Raw genomic sequence first — 21,585 nt, 5'->3', positions numbered from 1 at the left:
AAGGTCATTCACCACGTCCAAGTACATTTCGTCCCAGGAATGCAAGGATGGTTTAACATCCATAAAGCAATCAACATAATACACCATATCAACAAAATGAAAAACAAATATCATATGATCTTATCAATAGATGGAGAGAAAGCATTTGATAAGGTCCAACACCCATTCTTGATAAAAACCCTCATCAAGATGGAAATGAAAGTAACTTTTTCTCAATATACTCAAGGCCATCTACCACAAGCCAATGACATACATTATTATCAACGGAGATAAACTAAAATGAAGATTAAGAAAATAATCCCATTCACTTTAGTGCCCCACAAACTCAAATATGTTGGGGTCAATTTAACTAAAGAGGGGCCCGGAGAGGTAGCACAGCGGCGTTTGCCTTGCAAGCAGCCGATCCAGGACCAAAGGTGGTTGGTTCGAATCCTGGTGTCCCATATGGTCCCCCGTGCCTGCCAGGAGCTATTTATGAGCAGACAGCCAGGAGTAACCCCTGAGCACCGCCAGGTGTGGCCCAAAAACCAAAAAAAAAAAAAAAAAAAAGACACAACTAGTTAGCTACTTGTAAAAAGGCAAACTCAGACCCCCATCTAACACCATGCACAAAGATCAAATCCAAATGGATTAAAGACCTTGATATAAGGCCTGAAACCATAAGGTACATAGAATAGCAGGTAGGTAAAACACTATATGACATTGAGATTAAAGGCATCTTCAAGGATGAAATAGCACTCTCCAAACAAGTGGAAGCAGAGATAAACAGATGGGACTATATTAAGCTGAGAAGCTTCTGTACTTCAAAGGAAATAGTGCCTAAAATAGATGCCAAAAGCCATCCACAGAATGCGAGAAACTATTCACTCAATGCCCATCAGACAAGGGGCTAATCCCTAAAATATACAAGATACCAACAGAATTTAAGAAAAAAACATATAATCCCATCAAAAAATGGGAAGAAATGAACGGACACTTCCTCAAAGAAATACAAATGGCCAAAAGACACATGAAAAAATGCTGCACATCACTAATCAGGGAGATGCAAATCAAAACTACAATGACGTACAATCTCACATCAGAGACTGGCACACATCACAAAGAACACGAACAATCAGTGCTGGTGAGGAAGTGGAGAGAGAAGAACTCTTCGTCACTGCTGCCTTTATGGAAAACAATATGGAGATTCATCAAAAAACTGGAAATTGAACTCCCATATGATTCAGCTATACCATTTTATTCAGGCTTGGGAGAGCATATGGGATGCTAGGATTTGAACCAGGGTCTGTCCTGTTTACTGCTATGCTCAGGCCCAGAAAGTAGCTTCTTGAAGGATTTTGAGTCTGTGTTTGCTCTGATTATTCAAATGTGTTTCTTGCACACAGCTGTTGGTTTACAACTTTGGTTTCACCCAAATCATAGATCTTCTCTTGGTTTCCTTGTATTTGTTTGTTCACAACTTTTTTTGTTTTTTATTTTGGGGGGGACAGGTGTCACACCCAGCAGTGCTCAGGGGTTACTCCTGGCTCTAAGCTCAAAAATCGCTCCTGGCAAGCTTGGGGGATCATATGGGATTCCTTCTGCATGCAAAGCAAATGCACTACCTCCATGCTATCTCTCAGGCCCATTTACAACTTTTGTTTCACCCAAAACAAAGATCATCCCAGGTTTTTTTTTGTTTTGTTTTGTTTTTGGGCCACACCCGGTGACACTCAGGGGTTGCTCCTGGCTATGCACTCAGAAGTTGGGGGGGGGGGGGAGGGAATAGAACCACCGTCCATCCTAGGCTAGGGCTGGCAAGGTAGACAGACGCCTTACCTCTAGCGCCATCCCAGGCCTTTTTGTATTTGTTTGTTCACAAATTGTTTTCACCTGAAACAGAGATTTTCCCTATTTATCCTCTTGTTCTACATGTTAAAAACCCACCTGGGCAGGACTGGCTCAGGTTAAACCTTTTGTCCTAGCTCCCCAGCCTTGTGTGGACTTGATGCTTGATAAAAAAAACTGTAGTTCTGGGGAGCAGTGCTCTGTCAGCTGAAAACTCCCTAACCATGTGTGTTTCACCATCTCAAGCTTGGCCTGGTTTCTTTCCTGTAGTACCTCTGCTCCAGACCCATTTTTCCCAGGGTGGGATTACAGCATATGGCGCCCAATAGGCAGCAAATTGTTGGATTAGATTTTCTGGTAAAATTTTATCTGTTTGTTTATTTATCTTGTTTCTATTAACATTTTTATCAACAATGAATGAGAATTCTTTTTATTTTCCACATCCCCATCAATACTTGTTGTTTTTGTTTATCTTGATGTGTGCCAGTCTCCCTGGTTTGAGGTGATAACTCATTTTTTTTTTTGGGCCACACCCGGTGACGCTCAGGGGTTACTCCTGGCTATGCGCTCAGAAGTCGCTCCTGGCTTGGGGGACCATATGGGACACCGGGGGATCGAACCGTGGTCCATCCAAGGCTAGCGCAGGCAAGGCAGTCACCTTACCTCTAGCGCCACCGCCCAGCCCCATGATAACTCATTTTTTAATTTGCATTTCTTTATGGTAAATGAGATACAACATATATTTTTCATATACTTACTAAGTCATCTGTATGTCTTCTTTGAAAAAGTATCTGTCATTACTAGGTAAAGAAACTCTGGTAAGTATACACAATAAGACACACTTCAGCCTAAAAAAAGATGAAATCATGAAATTATGGCCCCAAAACAAAAAATTGCTGCTACATGTATGGAATTGGAAAGTACAACTTGTTAGGATCTAAGATTTAGAATTTAACTATAACCTAAATGTTGATGTTTGAATGTGGTGTGTCTTTGCTTACTAAGCAAGGGTTTCAAACTTGCAGCCCTCGGGCTGTGTAGCCCTGCCCTAGAGGAATCTTTTTTTTTTTGGCCACACCCGTTTGATGCTCAGGGGTTACTCCTGGCTAAGCGCTCAGAAATTGTCCCTGGCTTGGGGGGACCATATGGGACGCCAGGGGATCCAACCGCAGTCCTTCCTTGGCTAGCGCTTGCAAGGCAGACACCTTACCTTTAACGCCATCGCGAGATGCCCCAGGAATCTTTTTTTTTTTTTTTTTTTTTTTTGGTTTTTGGGCCACACCCGGTAACGCTCACGAGTTGCTCCTGGCTATGTGCTCAGAAGTCGCTCCTGGCTTGGGGGACCATATGGGACACCGGGGGATCGAACCGCGGTCCGTCCAAAGCTAGCGCAGGCAAGGCAGGCACCTTACCTTTAGCGCCACCGCCCGGCCCCAGGAATCTTTTTTTGTTTTGTTTTTGTTTAGTTGTTTGGGTCCACCCCCAATATTCAAGGCTTACAACTGACTTTGCACTCAAGGATCACCCCAACTTTGCCTCCTCCGGCCCCCAGGTAAATTGAGTTTGAGACCCCTGGCTTAGAGATAACATTTGCTTTGGCTTCTGTACTCTGCTTGCTTAAGGTAGTTAACTGCTGTAAACCTGGCTTTGCTGTATGCCTAAGTACAGTCCTGACAGGCTCTAGCTTTAAGGTATAAAGACTAAGCCCTTGGGGCCGGAGAGATAGCATGAAGGCAGGGCATTTGCCTTGCATGCAGAAGGACAGGGGTTTGAATTCCAGCATCCCATATGGTCTCCCAAGCCTGCCAGGAGCCATTTCTGAGCCTAGAGCCAGGAGTAACCCCTGAGTGCTGCAGGTGTGACCCAAAAACAAAAAAAAAAAAAACCTAAGTCCAGAAGAGCCAGTTCCTGGAACCAGATCCTATGGGGATATTCCAGGAACTGGCCTCCTGGTCAGATATTAGAGGCTAAACAGCAGCTGACAGTCAGCCAGACTACAACTGCACCCTGGATCTGAAGAAAGCCTGATCACCCCTCACTGAGCTGACAGCCCACCATAACCATTGGTCTGATGCTACATTTGAACTACAACCAATCCTAGCTCAACTTTGTACTAAGGACCAATAATAATAAATACACAATCCACTCTAATCAAGATTGTTGCCTCCTTGGAGCTTCCATAAAGCAGTTGCTTTTGAACATTGTTGGTCATGCAAATAAGTTAATGTAGTTTTGAAAATAAGATCAAGGATGTGGCTTAGTGGTAGAACATATACTTTCTATGTGTGCAGTCCTAAGTTAGATCCTAGGCACAAAAAAAAATAACATCATTGTGCTCAGCTTTGTAAGCAAGTTAAATTAAATTTTAAAAATTTAATAAGTTGTTTTTATTTTGATATTATTTATTTTAATCAGTTATAACTATTGATTTTATAGTGTCACTTGCCATTTGACTCTGAAATCAATTGTGAATATAAAATAACTTTACCTAAATGTAGACAAAACAGCTACACACACATTAGCAATAAAGTTATCCATTGTCATTACAAATCAAAAGTACAGGTATTTTCACTTCATGTTACAATTATCTTAAAATATAACTTATGTTCATTATTTTTTTTTGGTTTTTGGGCCACACCCGGCGGTGCTCAGGGGTTACTCCTGGCTGTCTGCTCAGAAATAGCTCCTGGCAGGCACGGGGGACCATATGGGACACCGGGATTCGAACCAACCACCTTTGGTCCTGGATTGGCTGCTTGCAAGGCAAACACCGCTGTGCTATCTCTCCGGGCCCTATGTTCATTATTTTTATGAAAATATAGCAATGCATTAGGCAAGGCTGAGCCAGGTTCAATCCCCTGTATAATGTACCTGAATACCACTAAGCATGATCCCTGAGCATAGATTCTGCAGTAAACCATAAGTACCACCAGGAGAAGCCCCAAAACAAAGGCAAAGAAAAAGAAAAGAAGCCTGAACACAAACTCTAAGTCGGGGGTCCTCAAACTTTTTAAACAGAGGACCAGTTCTTCACTGTCCTTCAGACCCTTGGAGGGTCAAACTATAGTTTTTTAAAAAAAACTGAACAATAGTGGTCCGTGTTCCACAGTTTGAGGACTCCTGCAGAGACTGAAAGGAGTCAAGAAACAGAAAAGAAGGGGTGTAGGAGAGTGAGGCACACACTCCACACATACACACTGCGAGCCTGAAAAAAGTAGGCTGCTTATCAAAACAGGTAGCAGCAGCCAAAACACCCGAAAGACCAGATATATGTCAGAAGGCCGCATGTGGCCCGCATGCCATTGTTTGAGAACCCCTGCTAAGTGTTTAATTAGTCTCTCAAGAAGTATACGCAAATATAAATGGGTCCTTTAATTCTGAAACTAGCTTTTTTTTTTTTTTACACTAGCTATTTTTTAACATTATTTTGAAAAGTGATTCATAGACTGCACCAGACTGCTAAAAAGGAGTCATGGCACATATGTTAACCTTGTTTAACACAAAACATATGTTTGGGTCACAGAGGCCATTTAACGAACTAAGTATATTCTTTGCATGTAGGGATTCAATCATTAGCACACCCTAGTCTCCTAAACAACACTAAAGTGAACCCTAAGCCAAGAGAAGCAACATTCTACCTAGCCACAATACACATACTACATGGTATGACCCCAAAACAAAAATGAAACAATTTTGTTTTATTTGAATAAAATGTAGATGTAACATAACACAGGGTTAATTTCCAAGAGCCAACAAAAGGAAAATTATTTGAAGTCATTTAACTTTAAATTAATGATCAAAATACAACATATTCACAAATTTGATATAGTAAGAGAACAATCTAATGGAATAAAACTATCAAGGTCCACACTATTCTATGTTCTTAAACGAAGAAAACAAAAATCTAGGTTCTTTTCTTTCTAGATGGAATTAAGAAGCCTCTAAATTATCATTTATCTTTTAGGCACAAGGAGATACTGAAGTACATATAGTTTTAAGGCTATTAAAACATCCACCTACTTAACTACTGATCAAGATTTTTCACAAAGGAAAAATTCATTTCACATTTACATACAAGTGATATAAGACAAAAATGCTTGGTTTTTGGGGCTGGAGAGATAGCATGGAGGTAAGGCGTTTGCCTTTCATGCAAGAGGTCATCGGTTCGAATCCCAGCGTCCCATATGGTCCCCCGTGCCTGCCAGGAGCAATTTCTGAGCATGGAGCCAGGAGTAACCCCTGAGCACTGCCGGGTGTGACCCAAAAACCACAAAAAAAAAAAAAAAAAAAAAATGCTTGGTTTTGTATAGATCTAAGAAATTTTGAATTTCATAACTCTCTAAATAATAATCACCTCAACAACTTCACCTCCAGTTTTGGTCCCACCACCAGCTATCCCACTCCTGCACACCACTTCAGGCTAGGGAGCAAACCCAAGACCTTCACACATATCAGCCTCCTTGTATCACAGAGCCATATCGCAGCTCCTAAAATTTAAAGTGTTGTACAAGATTCAGTCTGCATAAATTATGACTCATGCCCATCAAGCTCTCTAGGTGATCACTTTGTAGAGCAAGGGTTGAGTCTCTAAAGTAAGTCACTAATCCTAACTCCAGTCTCAATTTTCATTCCTCAAATAAACTTTACCTACCTTCTACTTCCATTTCTAGACTAAACTTTCAGCACCTAAGAATTTTCCCACTTAGAAATCCTATACTTAAAAATAAACTATCGGGGCTGGAGAGATAGTATGGAGATGAAGTGTTTGCCTTGCATGCAGAAGGTCAGCGGTTCAAATCCCGGCATCTCAAATGGTCCCCTGAGCCTGCCAGGAGCGATTTTTGAGCAGAGAGCCAGGAGTAACCCCTTAGTGCTGCCGGGTGTGACCCCAAAATAAACAAACTATCACCTATCTTTCTGCTACACCCTGTTCTAATCTCACTTAAGCCATGACTGTATCACAAATTTTCATTATCAGTCACACACCCTTAACCATTTCTTAACTAATCTAGACTACATATTGCCTCGGTAATTCTCTGGGTCAGCACATTCAATATCTTCTTGCTCTGGATTTGCTGCTCATTTTACAATCTACAATCTGGGGCCGGAGAGATAGCATGGAGGTAAGGTGTTTGCCTTTCATGCTAAAGGTCATTGGTTCAAATCCTGGCGTCCCATATGGTCCCCCGTTGCCTGCCAGGGACTATTTCTGAGCAGACAGCCAGGAGTAACTGCTGGGTGTGGCCCAAAACAAACAAACAAACAAAATCTACAATCTGTAGAATTTGTATTGGGCTGGAACCCAAATAAGTAAATAAATAACATCTGTAGAATTTGGGTTTTGTTTTTTGTTTTTGTTTGGGGTTCTTTTGGGAGTGGACCACATCCCAGAGGTACTCAAGGGATCAAACCTGAGTTGACCACATACAATACAAATACCCTACCCACTGTGCTATCACTCTAGCCCCTACCAAATTCTTTTTTTTTTTGTTTTGTTTTGTTTTTTTGGTTTTTGGGTCACACCCGGCAGTGCTCAGGGGTTAGTCCTGGCTGTCTGCTCAGAAATAGCTCCTGGCAGGCACGAGGAACCATATGGGGCACCGGGATTCGAACCAACCACCTTTGGTCCTGGATCGGCTGCTTGCAAGGCAAACGCCACTGTGCTATCTCTCCGGGCCCCCGAATTCTATTTTTAAACCATCTTTTTTTCCCCATCTCTGTATCATTCCTGTATAAAATCTATCTATGCATGTTGAATGTACGTTCTTCTAAATTTGTATGCTCTTCTAAATAAACTACAAATTATTTTATCATATTAATTGCTTTAGAGATTTTTATTAGAAACAATCTATAAACTGCAAATTCAGCTACACTAGCAAATTTTTGGCACCTGAAATTTTTGTTAAGAGGCCCAGGTTTTATTGTACCAGATTAACTTAAATAGCAAGTTTTGATTGTTCTGGATGTAGAGAAGCAACTTACACTGGGGTGACTTCGTGGAGGTACTCGTTCTCTTGGAACTCTTTCATAGTCATATCGTCCATCAGACCACATTTCATCGCTACTGTATTCCACTAACGAATAAAAGAAATATAAAGTAATATTATTATTAAGAATGAAAACAGTGGGGCTGGAGAGATAGCATGGAGGTAAAGCGTTTGCCTTTCATGCAAGAGGTCATCGGTTCGAATCCCAGCGTCCCATATGGTCCCCCGTGCCTGCCAGGAGCAATTTCTGAGCATGGAGCCAGGAGTAACCCCTGAGCACTGCCAGGTGTGACCCAAAAACCACAAAAAAAAGAATGAAAACAGTAAAAAATAAAATAAAAAAAAAGAATGAAAACAGTTTTTATAATTAGGAAGGAGCAACTGATTATTGTTTACACATATATACAAAAGTTAAAAATTTAATAACCAATAATAAAGGCAGTTCTTATTCCAAACCACTTAAGAGATTTTTCTTTAAAAATACAGATATGGGGGCCGACGAGGTGGCACTAGAGGTAAGGTGTCTGCCTTGCAACCGCTAGCCAAGGAAGGACTATGGTTCGATCCCCCGTCCCATATGGTCCCCCCAAGCCAGGGGCAATTTCTGAGCGCTTAGCCAGGAGTAACCCCTGAGCATCAAATGGGTGTGGCCCGAAAAACAAAGCAAAAGAAATACAGATATGACGGGCCAGAGCAGTGGCACTAGAGGTAAGGCATCTGCCTTGCAAGCGCTAGCCTAGGACAGACTACTATTTGATCCTCGGCGTCCCATATGATCCCCCAAGCCAGGAACGATTTCTGAGCGCATAGCTCAGATACCTTGAGTGTCACCAGGTGTGGCCCAAAAACCAAAAAAAAAAAAAAAAAAAAAAAAAAGATATGGGCCAGGGAATGGTACAGCAGGTAGGATTCTTGACTTCCATATGACTATACCAAGTTTGATCCTCAGCCCCAATATGGTTCCCCCAAGAACTATCAGAAGTGAACCTTGAGCAAAGAGCCAGGAAAATACCCTAAATATCACCAAGCATGATCCAAAAGCAAAAAATTAAAATACCGATTCTCAGGAACAGAACAATGGTAGCAGGTAGGGTACTTGCTTTGCATTGGCCAACCAGTGTTCAAACCCACAATAAATACCTGTGGTCCTCTGAGTCTCCACAGGAGTACCTTCTCATCACAGAATCAGGGGAAACTCTGAGCAACACCAGGTAAGGCCCCAACACCAATCCCCCTGAATAGATTCTTTTTTTGTTTGTTTGTTTTTGTTTTTGGGTCACACCCAACAGCACTCAGGGGTTACTCCTGGCTCTATGCTCAGAAATCACTCCAGGCAGGCTCAGGGGACCATGTGGGAAGCCAGGATTCGAACCATCGACCTTCTGCATGCAAGGCAAATGCCTTACCTCCATGCTATCTCTCTGCCCCCACCCCGAAAAGATTCTTGACATGATACTATACATTGAAAACTCTAAAGACCAGTAAAAATACTTTAGAAATAATGAGTCAACAAATATTTTGTGTGATTTGAGAAAAATGAAAGAATTCATACGATGGGACATTTACAGTAAGGCCTTTCTTCACCAACTATCATCCCTGGAGACTGAAAAATTATAGTAGTAATTTAAAGACTGTTTCTTTACTATCTCTTTGGCAGCAGCTACTAAAGCAGTCTCTCCCTAGCTAACTTCCTTAAACTTCAGGTCTACTAAGAAAATATTGAGTCCCTCCTTAAGAGACAGGAGAGGAAAAAATGCTAGTTTCTCACTGTTGTAGATTTGTAACAACTTGGCCATAATTCACTTGCAGCTTTCCAATAAGGTGATTTAGTTATTACATAAAATATTCTGAGAACAGTCTTTTGGGAAATTGGGGCTAAATCCCAAATGAGAGGCAGGGCTATTTTTGCACTGAGGACGGTCTCTTCCTTTCTCAGAGTCACATCAGTCTTCTCCATGGTAAGAACAACTGCCCTGTCATCTATAGTATACGTATACATATGTGTGTTTGTATATTAGTGTGGCCAACCTACAAAATATGGCCATAAAGGGTGTAGATGTACATTATAAATAAAACACGAACATCAATGACTGTATTCGGGAAAAACAAAATCCTTTCTTAAAATGAAACTGATAAATCTGTATTCACTTTTTGCATACATAAAAAATATTAGAATGGGGGGCCAGAGAGATAGCATGGAGGTGGAGCTTTTGCCTTGCATGCAGAAGGATGGTGGTTCAAATCCCAGCATCCCATATGGTCCCCCGAGCCTGCCAGGAGCCATTTCTGAGCAGAGAGCCAGGAATAATTCCTGAGTGCTGCCGGGTATGACCCAAACTCCCCCCCCCCCAAAAAAAAAGGAAGATTGGGCAAAGAATGAAGGAAAATTATACCTGTATAAAAGATGTGTATGGAAACTTGATGTGATCTATGCCAAAGTGAAGAACTTTTGTTGGTGCTAGAATGAAATTCAAGCCTCCCAAAAAAAAAAAAGGCAAGTGTCCTACTGCTGAGTGATTTCCCTGGTCAATGATCTAATAATTTCAGATTAATCATGTCATTAAGCCTGACAATACTCTTTTTTTTTTTTGGTTTTTGGGCCACACCCGTTTGACGCTCAGGGGTTACTCCTGGCTATGTGCTCAGAAATCGCCCCTGGCTTGGGGGGACCATATGGGATGCCGGGGGATCGAACCGCGGTCCTTCCTTGGCTAGCGCTTGCAAGGCAGACACCTTACCTCTAGCGCCACCTTCCCGGCCCCAACAATACTCTTTAAAAATCAGGAATTCTGGACCCAAAGGGATAGCACAGAGGCGTTTGCCTTGCAAGCAGCCGATCCAGGACCAAAGGTGGCTGGTTCGAATCCCGGTGTCCCATATGGTCCCCCGTGCCTGCCAGAAGCTATTTCTGAGCAGACAGCCAGGAGTAACCCCTGAGCACTGCTGGGTGTGACCCCCCCAAAAAAATATCAGGAATCCTGAGAGATTGTGACTAGGCATTTGTCAAGTCTTCATACCTCACAGTGAGCATACAAAGACATCCTAACTCTACTCACTCAGATACCCAATAACACTCAAACACTTATAGACTGCAAAAGTCACAATGGGAATGGAACACAAAATCCCACCAGGTTTGGTAAGGAAATATGGTTGATATCCATTAAGACCCAACTAGTACTAAACAGCTATAATCTCTCTGATAAAGACTTTAGAGAGGAAATATTGAGAATGTATGTTGAAAGAACTCAAAAGAACCAATGGAACAACAGCCACAAAAAAAAAAAAAAAAAGATATTAGTGAAAGATAAATGTAAAAATAATCTCCAAAAAACAAAAGGTGTAAAAGCCTGAAAACAAACAAATGGCAGACTAAATAAGTTTAGGGCAAATTCAAGAGGAACAACATAATAATCACTGAGGTTTCAGAGGGTCAGGAAAACAACCCCAGGAAGAAGCAACAGTCAAAGATACTGCTAAGAAGTTCCCAGAGCTGGAAAACACATGCACTCATATCCATGAGGCCCAAAGGGAACAAGCTAAGAGATCCTAATAAAAATACTCTAAGACAGATCCTAATCAAATTGAGAACTACAGATAGACAGAGAAAACTAAAAACAGCAAAATTAAAGAAAAAATCACATACAAAGGAAAGCCGGTATGATTTACAGCAGGTTTACCAAAGGAAATCCTTGGAGCCCAAATATAGTGATAGGATGTAGTGAAAATCCTCACCAAAATAAATACTTAGTACAAGGAACCCCAGCTAAAGCCACAGCAGCCAGATGCCTTGAGACAGTGCTTATCCTCTAATCAATGTACAGAAGCACAACACATACCAAAAACAAAACAAAATGAAAACAAAAACAAAAAAAAAAAAAAAACAGAAAAATACCATACTGCAAAGGACACTCTGGAAAGGCAGAACACAACCATACTTAGAGAATGAGATGACGGATCTGAAGACCCAACAGTACGGGTCCTCTCTGAGAAAATTTAAAGAGGAAATTTGGAGAATGATCAAGGAACTCAAAGAAACCATGGAACAAACTTAACAGAATGTAAACAGATAAATATAGAGGTCTGAAATAACTCAATAAAAACAACATAAGAGACCATACTCTTTTCTGTTCTGGGAACCAGAAACTTTTGTCACATGGGGAGTGGAAAGGCTCCATGCTGAAGGCCTTTCACCAAGCTTGGAAGAGGTGGGGGAGAGGGCTGAGAGGGCTCAGGCCTCCCCCAATAGCTTTCCCTCTACTTCCTCCGGGACTCTGGGGATATCCCTGGATGCCCACCCAGGAGGCCAGCGAGGTGGGTTCCAGGGAGGAGTTTAAAAGGGACTCGGGCTTTCCCCAACACCCACCCTGAGGGGTGGGCTTGGGGAAGTCGCTGACAACTTTCTTTCCCACCAGTTTCCATTGTCAAAACCACACAGGGCACTGCACATAAAGTATAGATAGTTTAATAGGACATCATAGGGCTTAATGTATGTTTGCAATATACAGAATGTCTATGTTGTATACTGCCCTTTCCCCCTTGGCTCACCACCTTACAAGCTCATTTCTAGACCTTTACACCATCACCCCGAACTCCTATTACCACACATTTAACCCTTTCTACCTCAGTTCTTGGCTCCTCAGGAGGCAGATCATTATCCCCATTCAAGCAAGCTGCCAACCAGCTCCCAAAGTGAAAAGATACTCTCAGCCTGAGAAGAAACCAATACTCTGTTGCTACTGATCTACTCTCAGTGGCTGCCTTTCCTCCACCCCTTCTCTCTGTGGACCTCGGCTTGCTACCAGACTCAGTTTCTGATAAGTCCCCACTCAAGACATTTCCTGATATGAGACTGCTGGGAGCCATTTTGCAGACTCCACAAGGCCAAATCACAGACAAAAGTGGTGTCTGGATTTAACACCCCCCCACACACACCTGACTATTTCTAAAGACATAAAAGGGACATGTATATCTCCTTTGAATATCTTAAATGTATTCCCTGAACAGCTATAACCCTTATTGAATAGCCTCATATTTAGTCACAATTTCCTCCACATTTTTTGTTTTGTTTTTTCTTTGTGATCTATTCAAGAAGGAATTCTGGTAGAAGAGTCTCTCTGTTAGAACCAAGTTACGGGGATTGTTGTACTTGTTCCCTCAGCCCCATTTGCACCAATAATACCTTGTAGCATTGTTCCTCTTCCGCAGAGGCTCATTAAACTGGGAAAATTTTACATATGAAAACAAGTTCTTATCTAATAGAGATAGAAGCACACAAATCTTGTAATACAGTGAGACCTTACACCTTGAACATTATCATAATGACCTGGTTCAGGCCTCAGAAGAACAGGCATTTTCCATTCCATTTACCATCCATGGAAACAACCATGGTTGTCTATAACATCACCTGGCAGCAAACCTCTACCAGGGAAGACCCTGTCTCTGCCCTGGCATCGACTTATTCCAAATAAGACTCTCTTAACACCCAGACAACCTGCTTTCAGGGTAGGGATCTCTGCATTGCCCTCTAATGGTGAGGTGAAACTAGAGGATGCTCCACATCATCCTAACTTCGATGTAGGATATGCACAGAAACCAGGATCTTTAACTACAGAAAACCTGACACCAACAGCGATTGTGGTGGTTCAATTCCAGGTTTCCCATATGGTGTTCTCCAAGTCTGCCAGGAGCGATTTCTGAGTGCAGAGCCAGGAGTAATCCCTGAGCATCACCAGGTGTGACCCAAAAATCAAAAACAACAACAAAAAAAACACACCTAATCCCATCAAAAAATGGGGAGAAGATGGGCCCGGAGAGATAGCACAGCAGTGTTTGCCTTGCAAGCAGCCGATCCAGGACCAAAGGTGGTTGGTTCGAATCCCAGTGTCCCATATGGTCCCCGTGCCTGCCAGGAGCTATTTCTGAGCAGACAGCCAGGAGTAACCCCTGAGCACTGCCGGGTGTGGCCCAAAAACCAAACCAAAAAAAAAAAAAAAAAAGCAATGCCTGGGGTGGAATCCTTAAATCAATGAGTTTTTAAATTGTTGAAACTCATTTTATTTCAGAATGAGATCCATAAATCTAGAGCAAAGTTCCTGACAATCTACATTGAAACAAGAAGCATTTAAGGATTGATTTAGCCCTTAAAACTAATACTGGGCTGGAGAGATAGTACAGGGTAGGGCATTTGCCTTGCATGCAGCCGATCCAGAACAGATGGTGATTCAAATCCTGATATCCCATATGATCCCCTATGCCTGCCAGGAGGAACTCTTGAGCACCACCGGGTGTGACCCAAAAACCAAAAAAAAATTATATATATATATATACACATTCTACATCAATCCTGGGTATACACAAAATGAATTCTGGATGAGAATTATAGACGCACTTTATTGGGCCAGAGTGGTGGTGCAAGTGATAGGGTGTTTGCCTTGCATGTGCTAACCTAGGACAAACCTCAGTTCGATCCCCCTTCATCCCATATGGTCCCACAAGCCAGGAGCGATTTCTGAACTAACCTGAGTGTCTCCAGGTGTGGCCCAAAAAGTAAAAACAAAACAAAACAAACCTACTTAATACTGTTCCTACTGAAAAGAATTGTTAGAATTCTAGACAAATAAATTAAAAATGACATTTTTAGTTATGGCCTCTGGGGAATAACTATCACTGGGGGGATGGGTGGTTGGAGATAGTATAGTAGGTGGAGTGTTTGCCTTTGCAGAAGACTGACCAAGTTTAAACACACTATATGGTTCCCCAAAAACCACCAAGAGTGATTCTTAGGCAGAGTCAAGAATAAGTCCAGAATGCATGGCTCAAAATCAAAACACAAAGATTATAACTGCTGCCAAATATTAAATGATCAAAATAAAGTTCCTATCTGAATTATTTTCAGTGCTTGAAGAAAGATAAATGGCAAAATAGAATAGTATGACAACTAAGAAAATTTAATTTTGAGAGGTTACTTAAGGATGAACAATAAAAAAAAAAAAAAAAAGCCCGGAGAGATAGCATAGTGGCGTTTGCCTTGCAAGCAGCGGATCCAGGACCAAAGGTGGTTGGTTCGAATCCCAGTGTCCCATATGGTCCCCTGTGCCTGCCAGGAGCTATTTCTGAGCAGACAGCCAGGAGTAACCCCTGAGCACCGCCGGGTGTGGCCCAAAAACCAAAAAAAAAAAAAAAAAGGATGAACAATAACAGGAAAACAGCAGAATTCAAGGGAAAAAAAGGTATTAGGGAATACAGAATGAGCATTAGTAAAATAAAACTAATGTGTCTCTCTTATTAGTCCCAGGATAAGTTCTGCCCAGTCAGGTTGGTTTTCACACATATCAAAGGACGACTTGTCTGGGGCCGGAGAGATAGCATGGAGGTAAGGCATTTGCCTTTCATGCAGGAGGTCATCGGTTCAAATCCCGGCGCCCCATAAGGTCGCCCCCCCCCCCTGCCTGCCAGTACCAATTTCTGAGCCTGGAGCCAGGAATAACCCCTGAGTACTGCCGGTGTGACCCAAAAACCACAAAAAAAAAAAAAAAACAAAGGACGACTTGTCTTCTGATTTCATCTTACCCTTAGGTGATTAAGATAGGACAACCTGCCCTTAGATCAATTTGTTCCTGTTTCCTCATTGTCAGGATTTCATATCAAAACTGGCACAAGTTGGTCCTAAAGGCTTCTGCCTAGGATTTGTACAATAGCCAAGCTCTCTAATTCCAGAGGACTGACTTTGACACGTGAGAGTAAGCAGAACTTCTGGAAAAATAATGAAAGACTACCCTAGACTTCGTCCTAGGATCTGTGCAAAAACCAAGACCACCAATTACAGAAGACTAATTACAACAACGATGGGACAGAACTTCCTAATCTAGATTCTAGAACCATAAAGAAAGCTTCTATCCTAGGCTTCATCCTATGTGCAAATACCAAGATCTCTAGTTACAAAGACCTGATATTATCATCTACAACTGAATGTGAAGTTTTCAAGCACCATAAGAAAACCTTGGGGTGTGAAAATGACTGTGCATGGAGCCTGTAGCTATTCCATGACAGTATGCTTCAAGGGCGGAGAAACCCTATATCTTTTGGGCCAAGACATTCCCTCTCTAATATCCCCAATATTTACTGTGCCTATGCAAAAATAATAATAATAATAATAATAATGGCAAATAAAAAAGAAACATGGGGCTGGTGAGGTGGCGCTAGAGTTAAGGTGCCTGCCTTGCAAGCGCTAGCCAAGGAAGGACTGTGGTTTGATTCCTGGTTCCCTGGTTCGATCCCCCCAAGCCAGGGGCAATTTCTGAGCAGTTAACCAGGAGTAACCCCTGAGCATCAAATGGGTGTGGCCCAAAAAAACAAACAAACAAAAAAAAAGAAACACAAAACCTTGCCACACCAGCCCTCCTTCCCCCCCCCCTTTTTTTTTTTTTGGTTCTCATGGTTGTTCTCTTTGTTTCTGTGGTGCTTTTTTGTAGTTTCTGATTTTAGTTTTTTTGTTTGGTTTGGTTTGGTTTGGTTTGGTTTTTGTGGGTATTTTGGTTTTTTTTTTAATATTTTTCTTTTTTCCCTTTCTTCTTTTTTTTTTTTTTTTTTTTTTTTTGGTTTTTGGCCACACCCAGCGGTGCTCAGTGCTGGCTATCTGCTCAGAAAAAGCTCCTGGCAGGCACGGGGGACCATATGGGACGCTGGGATTCGAACCAATCACCTTAGGTCCTGGGTCGGCTACTTGCAAGGCAGATGCCACTGTGCTATCTCTCCAGCCACCCCTTTCTTCTTTTAAATTGATATTAATAACCTCTAGTCAGGGGTCCTCACACTTTTTAAACAGGGGGCCAGTTCGCTGTCCCTCAGACCATTAGAGGGTCTGACTATAGTAAAAACAAAACTTATGAACGAATTCTTTTTTTTTTTTTTTTTTGGGCCACACCCGGCGGTGCTCAGGGGATACTCCTGGCTATCTGCTCATAAATAGCTCCTGGCAGGCACTGGGGACCATATGGGACACCGGGATTCGAACCAACCACCTTTGGTCCTGGATCGGCTGCTTGCAAGGCAAACGCCGCTGTGCTATCTCTCCAGGCCCATGAACGAATTCTTATGCACACTGCATATATCTTATTTTGCAATGAAAAAACAAAACAGATACAAACACAATATGTGGCCCGCGGGCCATAGTTTGAGGACCACTGCTGGACTCCTAGATTTTTTTCTTTTCTTTTTTTACAAACAGAGCCACATAACTTGAATCATCTTGTTCTGCCTCATAAATTGAGGGAGCAGAAAATGGATGGTATCAGGACCAAACAGTTATGAACACTGAGTAGAAAAATTGATCATGCCTGCCAGGAGCTATTTTTGGGCAGACAACCAGGAGTAACCCCTGAGCAACGCTGGGTGTGGCCCAAAATCCAAAAACCAAAAAAAAAAAAAAAAAAAAAAAAAATTGATCAAACTTAAACACCAAATCCAAAGTCAATGACAACAGACTCAATACTCAATCTACATATACAAAGAGGGAACCAGTTACACTAGCTATCTGGAGGGTAAGGAAAAGGGATATAGGATGCTTGCTGGGAACAGGAGTTGAGGGAGGACAACGCTGGTGGTGGGAATGCCCTGATTCAGTGTCACTATGTACCTTAAATATTATGTGAAAGATTCGTAATTCACATTAGTCACAATAAAAATTATTTCAAAAAAATTTTAACAGCATAAAAAAAACTAACGTTCATTAGATTCTAATGGCAAAGGAGAAGGATATAAACCTGCAATGATATTCTCAAGTTTTCATTTCATCCCTGAAGCAGATTTACATTAAACATAGAGATTCAAAAAACACAAAACCGGGGCCAGAGAGATAGCATAGCAGTAGGGTGTTTGTCTTGCATGCAGCCAACCCAGGATGGACGGTGGTTTGAATCCCCCGGCATCCCATATGGTCCCCCATGCCTGCCAGATTTCTGAGCACTACTGGGTGTGACCAAAAACAAACAAACAAAAATAAAACACACACACACACATACAAAACCTAGAGAAAGCCAAATGGTGCTTGGAATCACACTCAAGACAAATCCCTTTCATCATTTTGCACAGCTTCACAAAGGTAAAGGATGAGGACCAAGAGAACATAAAATGGTAAAAAAAAAAAAAAAAAGAAATATATTAAGAGGAACTCATTGCAGGCTTTTAAGTCTAGAAAAGTTTTTCCCTAAGTGGGCAACTACTCTGGTCTAGAAGTAAAGTGAGGAAAAGGTGTTATTCCAAAGATAAATTTGCAAATATACAAAAAAGATTAAAGGCCAGGGATACCCCAGTAATACAGTAAATGTCTTACAAGTAATCCCTTGGTTTAATTTCCCAGATCTGGTGAATTAAAGGAGCAAGAGGATAGGTAAAATAACGAACAGCTTCCAAAGAGAATCATACTAACAGAAGCCAGAGTGATAGCTTGTAGGCAAACAACCAGATTTAATCACCAGCACCAGATATGGTTCCCGAAGCCCTATGAGTAATGACTACAGGGAAGATACCTCTTTCCTTTTCTCATTCAATTTCCAACCATCCATCAAGACGGAAGTCAAGACTTAGCATTCTCCACAAAATCTATTTCTGAAATCTACAATACTTAAATTCCAAACAGATTAAATCTAAAGCCCTCCTAGACCTGTATTTATGCCCAAAGGTTGTTTTTCTTTTTTTTTTTTTTTTGTGGTTTTTGGGTCACACCCGGCAGTGCTCAGGGGTTACTCCTGGCTCCATGCTCAGAAATTGCTCCTGGCAGACACAGGGGACCATATGGGACGCCGGGATTCGAACAGATGACCTTCTGCATGAAAGGCAAATGCCTTACCTCCATGCTATCTCTCCGGCCCCTGTTTTTCTTTTTTTAAAAGAATTTTTTTTCCATTGGCAACACACGAAAACTGGGCTATCATTTTAAAACACCGTATTTCCAACTTTTCTTGATAAAAACTAATGTTCTACCAACACTGGGATCACTACTTCCATAAAGCCATAGTCAGCTATAAATGAGCAGCAGCAGGGCCTAGAGAGATAGCACAGCGGCCTTTGCCTTGCAAGCAGCCAATCCAGGACCTAAGGTGGTTGGTTCGAATCCCAGTGTCCCAAATGGTTCCCCAGGAGCTATTTCTGAGCAGACAGCCAGGAGTAATCCCTGAGCACCGCTGGGTGTGGCCTGAAATCCAAAAAAAAAAAAAAAAAAAAAGAGCAGCAGCTGGCCCTAAAAAATTAGAAAGTTGTTAACATTTTAAAATCAGGAGATGATATATCAAGCGCCTTACTTTTGATATTGTATCTGCAATAGCTATAATCACTCAATAACACATGAATGACATGAGGCACTTGAATTACAAAAATCAGCAAGACAAGTACAATCCTTTCCCCCATCTTCTAATCATAGTAAGAAAAGCAGAGACAAACAATTAAGTGGAGGGCAATTAATTGGTAATGATACCTAATGCTTGTTAGTTAGAAAATTCCCCTTAGAGAAAAAGTGACAGCTCAACTGTAATTTTAGTAGAGGAGAAAATTCAGTGAAATTAGACGATGCAGAGAGAAAAAGACCTTTGAAAAAACCAGAAGGGGAGGAAAAGGATTTGAAAAAGAACGAAGTCAGAAGTCAGTCCAGTAATAAGTCTTAGCACCATGACCCATTTGAAAGAGGTGTCAGAGATAAAGTTTCATTGAGAAGCTTAGGATTCATTTCCTAATTTGTAGGAAATTAAAAAGAAGTAGGAAAGCTGTTGATAGTAAATGAGGCAGTGGATTGTCTCAGCAAAGAGAGAAGCAGCACAAAGCAGCAAGAGAAGGAGGTTGTTAGTAAGGAAAAAAAAAAAAAGACCAAAGGGGGCTTACATCTTTGGCGGCGACCAAGGAGAACAGGGATGTGTGTCATGGCTGTTTGGACAGACATTTGCCTAGAGCCTTAGTCCCAGCGGTTCGCTGGTGGGCACAGAGGCAATCAAACCTCCCAAAATTCAGCTGTACTCGGGTAGGATTGACTTCCCATCTCTCTGGACTGATTGTGCAGGTTTGCAGGAGAGGTTCTGAGTTCAAACTGCCGGGAAGAGGTCTGTTCTGTTGCTGGGTGGATAGAAGTCAAGTATAAACGACCTTGCATTATGATTTCCTGATTTCATTTTTTATTTTTCCTGTCGGAGTATATCGACCTTACATTATCATTTTCTGATTTAATTTTTATTATTTTATCTGTCAGAGTTCACCGACCTTGCATTATTATGATTTTCTGATTTAATTTTATATTTCTTCCTGTCAGAGTTCACCGACCTTACATTATGATTTTTTTAATTTAATTTTATTTTTTCCTGTCAGAAGTCACCGACCTTGCAGAATTACTCTCTGATTTAATTTGTATTTTTCCTGTCGACCTTGCATTAGTCTTATTATTGTCTGATTTATTATTTATTATTTATTTTTATTTTATTTAGTATTTCTTTGCCTGTCAGCCTCAGAAAAACAGAAATAAGTTTTTAAAAAATAAAAAAAAAGCAGCATGATGTGTCAAGAAATCCAAATCACCCACTTTTTAGTTTTGACCACACTAGACTGAAGTGAACCCCCAACCCCCAAATTAAGGCCCGTTTTTTTACTTTTTCCTCTAGTTCTCCAAAGTCGCTGAGGGAACCCCTCAGAGTCAAGAAGGAATGGCCCGCCGTGCTCAAGAGATCTCTGAAGAGACCGAATATTCCATCTTCTGGGCTGGCATCTTTGCAAGAGCTCCAAGGAGAAACCAACCTACCTGGACCTCAGACTTTGCAGCAGTCCAACTCCAGGCTCTCAAGAACCCCCTTCCAAGCGTTGGGGGGGGCAGTCCAAGGCAGCAAGAACTCTTCTTATTCCCCCCACCACCACACCTCGCCCGAGGTTGACGTGAAAACCCAACCAAAAACCACCCAACTCACCGCCTCAAAGCCACGATGGTCCCCAGGCAGCAGCAGGAGGAGGCAGGCAGGCAGGCGCGCGCCAGTCAGAAGGGCACTTCCGGCGCGCGCATGCACGTCATCCGAAGGCGCCACCCGGAAGTGGGGCCGCTTCCGCCGCTTCGTTGAGCTTTTGCTTCGGCCCCGGGCCCGGGCCCCGGGAGGGAAAGCCCGCGCGGGGCTGCGGGAAGATGCGCTTCCGGAAGTGAGCCCTCGGGCCTGCTCGCCTGAAGGTAAACAGAAGCCTCTGGCTCTGGTGGGGTTGGTTTTGGCGCCTTCATCACTCCAAATTAGCATCTCTCATCGTTTCATCCCGCCCATGTTCACCTGCTTGAGCTCGTCTGTAAATTGTCTCAGAAAAAAGAATTTTATGTATTTTGGGATTTTTTATTTTTGGGGGGGCACATCTGGGGTTCCTCCTTAGCTCTGCCCATTCAGAAATGGCAGGCTTCCTTCCACCCCACTTCAGGGGCTAATTTGTAAATTGTCTCAGGAAAGCAAAAGAAAAAAATTTTTTTTTATTTTTGGGTTTTTTTTTGGGGGGGGGTACACCTGGAGGCCCTCAGGGGTTCCTCCTTGGCTCTGCCCGTTCAGAAATGGCAGGCTTCCACACCACCTCAAGGGCTAATTTGTGTATTGTCTCAGGCAAAATATTTTCTTTAATTGGGGGAGGCTTTTTGGGGGGGTCACCCTCAGGGGTTTCTCTTGGCTCTGCCCATTCAGAAATGGCAAGCTTCCTTCCACCCCAACTCATGGGGTAAATTGTAAATTGTCTCAGGAAAAAATTAATTTGGAGAGGGGGTTTTGGGGGGCCA

At 42.1% G+C, this 21,585-nt stretch overlaps 1 protein-coding gene across 2 annotated transcripts in view; it reads right to left on the bottom strand.

Annotated features, from left to right (window-relative positions):
* Positions 1 to 20,814, bottom strand: part of PPHLN1 (periphilin 1) — a 105,189-nt gene extending 84,375 nt beyond the window's left edge. For both annotated transcript variants that reach the window (XM_049783835.1, XM_049783836.1), the window contains exons 1-2: positions 20,753 to 20,814; positions 7,810 to 7,901 (exon numbers count right to left, since the gene is read on the bottom strand). In XM_049783835.1, the coding sequence (XP_049639792.1) occupies positions 7,810 to 7,881 (72 nt within the window). In that variant the 5' untranslated portion in view covers positions 7,882 to 7,901; positions 20,753 to 20,814. The remainder of the gene's footprint in view (positions 1 to 7,809; positions 7,902 to 20,752) is intronic.
* Between the last annotated feature and the right edge of the window lie 771 nt (positions 20,815 to 21,585).

The sequence above is a fragment of the Suncus etruscus genome, chromosome 11 (assembly GCF_024139225.1).
Source record: "Suncus etruscus isolate mSunEtr1 chromosome 11, mSunEtr1.pri.cur, whole genome shotgun sequence".
In the NCBI taxonomy this organism is placed as follows: domain Eukaryota; kingdom Metazoa; phylum Chordata; class Mammalia; order Eulipotyphla; family Soricidae; genus Suncus; species Suncus etruscus.
Note: the sequence above shows the minus strand (reverse complement) of the source record. Positions and strands in the feature narration are given on the sequence as shown.